The 6,533-nt window shown below is 47.5% G+C and overlaps 1 protein-coding gene across 1 annotated transcript; it reads right to left on the bottom strand.

Moving 5' to 3' along the window:
• Positions 1–652: 652 nt before the first annotated feature.
• On the bottom strand, positions 653–5,867 carry LOC141922175 (potassium channel, subfamily K, member 16-like). The gene is given in 9 exon segments (XM_074821309.1): positions 653–801; positions 972–1,107; positions 1,826–1,853; positions 1,975–2,079; positions 2,208–2,256; positions 3,287–3,393; positions 3,720–3,844; positions 5,515–5,736; positions 5,739–5,867. Coding segments are annotated over 9 exon segments (1,050 nt in total).
• Positions 5,868–6,533: the final 666 nt, after the last annotated feature.

Genomic DNA, 6,533 nt, shown 5'->3' on the forward strand with positions numbered 1-6,533 from the left:
GCAGCGCTGCCGGCTGCCGCCCCTTATAACCACCCCCACTGGGACTTGTCCCCTGTGCTGTCACAGGCGCCAGAGCCCATCACAGGCACGCCCGTCACACAGCCCCGGCCTTTGACCCCAGCCTGGCTCGGCAACTCACCGCTGTCCTGGGCAAGCAAAGCCCCAACACCCACAAAGTACAGACGCACCCCGCAGGACAGGGCTCCCAGGGGCTCTTTTATAAAGCCCTTACCAAAGATACAGTCGGGTAACATGACTCGTGGATGCTTCACTCCTCAAGATCCCATCCCAGGAGATGACATCAGCTCCCCGGGTGCTGGCCTCTGAGCTGGTGGTCGTGGGTGTGTTCTTGGTGCCTTCACAACAACAATGGGTACGAGTGCTGCGTATCCTGGTGGCAGGATGGGGCCTGGCGTGGCAGGCTCTCTGTTCCTGCTGGGCCACTGTGAGAGGACATTGCTTCCAAAGAGACATTTCCCAAGGGCAATGAGGGGGTGCAGTTGGAGGTTTCTTGGCAGGCAGCTCCCACTGCCCATAGAGCACCGTCTTCTCCATGTCCAGCATGTTCCGTTCTGTGGTACCAACACTGGAAAGTGTCTGGGACGGACAGATTCTCCACCCGCACCCCAGTGAGCACAGGGAGGGAGGCACATCAGCGGTGCCTCTCGCTTGGTCTGTGTCCAGCCACAGCTCCCAGGAAGTTTCTTGGCTCACGTGAAATCTGCACCATGGCTGTGACCATGTGAAGGGAAACACTGCGAAAATTGTCTTTGCGGACACCGCAGTTTCCACTCCTTTTGCCTGTACAAGGCAAAGACTAGTCAAAGAGTCAGAAGATTTGTCTCTGCAGCACGTTGGCGGCCTGTGCAGTCAACCCATGGTAATTACATGGTAAAACCCTGGCTCTTTGCTGGGTCTCCTCTCTGAAATCAACCTTACCTACTACATAATCCCCAAAGCCAATGGTGCACAGGGGGATAAAGTGAAGTAAGTTCCTTTGCTATAGGACCAGCCCTCTGTTATCTGGAAGAAGAGTGATGGCAAGCACAGGAAAACCAGGATCCCTGTTGCCAGGAAGAACAAAAGGGTCAGGAATTTGACCTTCTTCTGAAAAAGAAAGAAACCAATTCAATAGTAATCATGATCTGACACACAAGCAGAACATAGATAATGGTGGCTATTCAAAATGAGTGGCTATCTAGGAATACCTACTAGGGCCTCTTCCTTTAAAAGTCCCCTGGCCTTGCTGTGAAGCAGGGGGAAGCCATGTATTATGGGTGTTGCATGTCCACAGTAGCCCTGGGAGATGTACTCTTTTATCTGGTTGTATCAACCTCCAGTGACCATGACTGTAGGAGGAATTCCTATCCAATGACTTTTACTGGGGTCAGGTTATTTCCACTTTTCAGCAGACAACTTCACTTTTAGTTTTCAGGTATTTAGAACATTTAAATTTGCCTGGGAAAACAGACTTTTTAAAAAAATTACTCCATTTCTGACAGTACTATCTCCAAGAGTCTTGATTGTTGACTCTGTTTCTCATTGCATCGGTGCCACAACTTGACTCCTACCTGGTTGATACCTTACTACAAGAAGACATTTAACAAATAAGCTCCTGATGAAGAAGTGCCTGGGCAGTGACTTTTGAATCATCCTACTTCCCAGCAGCCATGAGAGACTCCTTGTCTGGAGAAAAAGTCTTGTTATATATTAAGATTTATCAGCCAGACACACATATTTTATGTATAGAATTTTTTAAGTCCAGATTGTCTGGAAATTAATGGCAACTCTTGGATAATAAGCCAAATAGTGACAGTGGCTGTACCTCTGCGATAACATTTAAGAAGGAGAACCTGGGAGGAGGAGTTGGAGTTGTGAGGAGGAGTTGTGAGGGAGGCACCTATGCAAACACCAAGGTCAGAGGAAGAAAGGAGGAGGAGGGGGGGGTGTGTATTTTTTAAGATGTGGTTATACTTCTCACTGTCCCACTCTGTTTGATTGATAAATTCAGTGCTGTTGTTGTTGTCCTTTGAATTAAAGTGATGTTCTTCTTCTTCCACTAACGGATGTGTCTTTTGCCTGTGATCATAAGACGTGAGTCATCCCTCCCTGTCCTTGTCTTGATTCCTGAGTCTTTTGCTTTATTTTCTCCTTCCCATTTCTGAGGGGAGAAAGGAGTGAATGAGAGGCCTCGGGTGCCTCCTCACTTCTCAGCAACTGGGCTCAAATGGACAACTTCAGCCTGAGGTTTCCTTTCTGTCAAAGTCAAGGAAAGAGAGGGGTTAAAGGACTGCATGGTGAATAAGGAGGGCTGACACACTAGACATTGAGTAATGCCCATTGAAGCCCTTACAGCTCACCTATTTTTACAGCTTTTTGCTCTGCCAGAATCTCTAGCTTCTAGTCCACCTGCCTGTGTGTTAGTGACCTCCCTGGCTAAAAGCCAGTTAGTTGATATGCCCAGATACTGGCTCCAGTCCTGGAGGCAGGGCAGTGTGCTTTAGAATGAAGGGTGCTAATTAGTCCAGACCTTATTGCTGTCGCATTTATTCATGACAGAGAGATATTTGTCTTAAAGTCCTCCTGACAGAGGATTTATCTCAGTAGGGGAACAAAAGCTGCAGAACTCGAGACATGTCCTTTAATGGACTGGAGACTATTCCTCTAAGACCCCATGAGGTACATCCCTGAGTGCAAGAGTCCTGTACTTTATGTATGTCCTTACTCCATCAGTGACCCTGAGAAAAGGCACTTTTCTGAGCACAGTTCATCTCACAGCATCCATTACTTGGAAAATGCAATGTTTTCTTTGGGGGAAAAGACCAATAAAACAACTGAATCATTTATTGGCTATTAGGCCCCCAAACGCTTAAGCTGTTTTGTGCTCCCTGTTGCAGAAGTATTCCATTTTCATCACAAATCTTGGTGAAGATGAGTGGAAGTACCTGATGTACTTTCACAACGGACCTCTGTGGTGAGGGTACAGAGAAACAGGCATAGTTGCACTTTTCCTGGGACAGCCTGTCTGTCTCACTAGGGAAACAAATTTGATGGGAAGCAACTGATTTGTTTGTCAGAGAAATGCTGTAATGAAAAAGCACAATAATGCAGGTGGTGGCAAGGAATGGATTAGCTAGTAGCAGGGTGCTGACAGACTAGGGAAGCTTTATCGATAGGTGAATGTTTGTGTAACCATGGAACATTTGTCACTGATGTGATGGGTGAGAAGCCTTTCTTTCTTCTACAGCAGGAGGTCTCCACATGGGTTCACGCAACACCTACACACCTGCCACGATGCTGGGACACCACTGGGGCTCTTGTGACATGTCACACTCACAGATCAGTGGAGCAGCTGTGCCCAGGGTGTAGTGGGAGTGAGGCCTCAGCTTCACTCTGCAAAAACATAGATTTGACTTTCACCGCATGAGAGTGTGAAGCAGGAGCCAACAGTGTGGACTTTATGCTTAAATTTGGCAGGTCTGCACTTTTTGAGATGCATTATTTGAGAGAAAGCGAGAGGCAGGCAGGGGCAGACAGCCCCTGAAAAGGTCAGAACAGCTTGAAGCAGCAGTGTAAAACATCTCAGCATTTGCCCTGCCCTCTTCCATGACAATGAAGGGCTGGGGTTTTACCTTTGAAAGTATTATCCATTCGGGTCCTAATAACCAGACATAATAAGCATCACACACACAAACACACAAACGTGGAAAGCATTAGACCTGCCTATTGTGGACACAACCGTGCCTGCAAAGAAGAAGGAGTTACTGAAATCCCAGTTGCTGTCTTCAATCTGTGATTCATTTCCAACAGGGTATACTCCATTCTGAATGGCTTCTGTCAGATCCTGTGAGCGAAAGCAAAGTTTGGTATCGACATTGCTGCTTTTCTCAAGTGCTTGCTGCAGGAATACTACCGATTTAGCCGACTACTGCTCCCTTCCTGTGAATACCACTCACCTGTCCTCAGCCATGCTCTGACAGTGTTCACACCTTTACCTCCAAGGCTGGGTAGCAGCCAGCCAGTGGTTTGGAGTGTTAAACTTTTGCCCTGTTTATGCTGATTGCTCTAGTGGGTGTTAGAACTTGTTTCTTTTAGTGTGATCAAGGACCTCCATTCTTTTAGGCTAAGTACTTTGGAAAAAATGGTCCTATAGATGACTAGGATGTGGCAGAGCAAGACAGCCCCCTGGCTTAGGTGATGAAGTGGCTGCTTGCTGGTTTTGAGTTTGCCCTTGAGATGGCAGCAGTGGATCGTGGATCTAATCACCCACCTGTATGCAGGCACACGGAGCAGTGATTTTGATCCCTCCCAGGGGGGGCATCAGTGACTTATAGCGAGGTACACATGGCACACACAGAGAATTTCATTTTAAGGGTGTATTCTGATCAGTGTCATAGATTTAAATTCAAAGGAAGTCTATTGATTTGCAAAGAATTATTCTTGGTGTGACCACAATCAGAATTCAGTCTGACATACACACTCTCCTCCAAACTGCATGCACGTATTTACAATGTGGACTTTGAGATGAGGTAAGATGAACATCTCTCAGAGATGGTTTGGGCTGAGTTGAGACTTCCCTGCCACAGAGGTTTGACTAGATGTTTCTCCCAAGCCCCTCCAGCCCTATCATCTCTCATGTCATGCATTTTCAGACGCTTTCTTTCTTCCTTGTTTTTAATTCTAAGTGCTGTTATCTTTTAAGTTTAAAAAAAAATAAATTAAAATACCCAAACAGTAGCCAGCTGTCCTTGACTTTAGTCAACAGAGAACATTGGACTGGACATCTGGAAGGCAGGCTGGTTTGTACAGAAGCAGCCTAGATAAATTCCAGGGCTGAGCATTTCCACATTCCCATATGGAAACGCTTACAGCAAGGCTATTTGCACTCCCCATTTTCTTCTGCATTGTAACAGATAGAGCTAGGAAATACCAAAGATGAAGAGACAGCCGTACTCATTCTCATCTTCCTGTGCCGTGACCAGAAACGCCTTTCCCTTGGCTAGGTTACCTGTTTCACTTCTGCAGCATCTTCAAAAAGTAAATCCTGACTATGACACTCCCCTTGTAGTGATTTGGACTTCTTTTTTTTGCCCAATGGATTATTTCAGACTTTGCTGTATTGTTTCTTTGTGCTGTGACACTGTTGTGAGCGCCGACCACAGCCCTTCATTTCAGACAGCCTCATTTTTCCTGCCATGCCACCCACTGTAGGTGAGCACAGCCCCACCGAAAGCCGAATCAAGAGGAGGCAAGACCCCAAAGAATTGGGACATCGTGGGATGGGGACCGTTAATAGCTAACACACAAGGTCTTGTCAGCTACACAAGTTGTATTTAGCTTCAGTGTGACCTGACTGCTCAGATGGGAGAGTGGGCTTGGGGTTTGCTAAAATCATCCGAATGACCACATCGGTAGGAACACAGTGAAAGTTATCTGTGTGGCAAGGCTGAGCAGGAAACATCATCTGATGGGGAAACAGGAGGGAGAAAGGGCTTCTGCAGGGCTAGCACTTACCTTCATAAATTGCTTCATCTCCACCACTGTGAGGTGGGTGAAGTTCTGCAGAAAAGCTTCCTTCATCTGGGCAGCTGCTATTTTCTCCTGCTTCTCAGCAGTCCTCTCCAGTGCCTGGAATACAGCTGCACCCACCAGCAAATAGACGAAGTAGCCAGCCACCAGCAGCCCCATCTGCAGCTTGCCACTGCACATGGCCTTTGGTAAGACAGGGCAAGGGATGGGGAGTGAAAGGTGGCAATTGGTAAATCCCTCACACTCCTGGGAAGCCTCCTCCAGGTAGGAAGAGCCCTCCCATCTCCAGTTTCCACTGGGATCCTATGCAGACAGGGACAGTGAGCTGTCAAATACATCCATTGGGAAGTTGGGAAAAAAAACCAAAAAACCCAAACCCAACCCCCCCCCCCCAAAAAAAAAAACTTTCCACTCTCTGGGCTGCACGCTCCTTAGGGAGTTCCTCTTGTCTGTGAAACTCTGCCTTGCTGCGTTCTCAGGAAAAGTGGGTCAGGATGTAAGGAGCTGGCAGGTGGCCATCTCCTGCTCAAGAGGTTCTGAGGACAGGTGAGGACAGCTTGCAAAGGGCCCACAGGAGAGTTTGCTTGGAAAAACATTCTTTTCCCTCCTCTGCCTCCTGCTGACTCCAAGAACTGAACTCCAGGGCAAGCCCCGATGACCTCAGAAGCTCCGTCTTGCCCTGTGTTCAGGGGCAGCTTCGGGGAAATGCAGCTGGGCTGCTCTGCTGGGCTTCACTTGTCCACTTGCAGCACAGGGCAGGGCCATGCAGCCCTGCACGGCCACAACAGCTTGCAGCCAAACCTTGGACATAGAGGCAAACAGCTGCAGGTTGCATATGTGCCAGGCCTGGACAGGTTCTTCTGCCAGCATTTCTTCTGCAGCGTATCCAAGAGAGGACATTACTGGGAGCACAACTGGATAAAAAAAAATGTTATGCCATCAGATTCATAGAATTATAGAATCATAGAATCATAAAATCATTTAGGTTGGAAAAGACCCTTAAA

This window comes from Strix aluco, chromosome 4 (genome assembly GCF_031877795.1).
Source record: "Strix aluco isolate bStrAlu1 chromosome 4, bStrAlu1.hap1, whole genome shotgun sequence".
Taxonomy (NCBI): domain Eukaryota; kingdom Metazoa; phylum Chordata; class Aves; order Strigiformes; family Strigidae; genus Strix; species Strix aluco.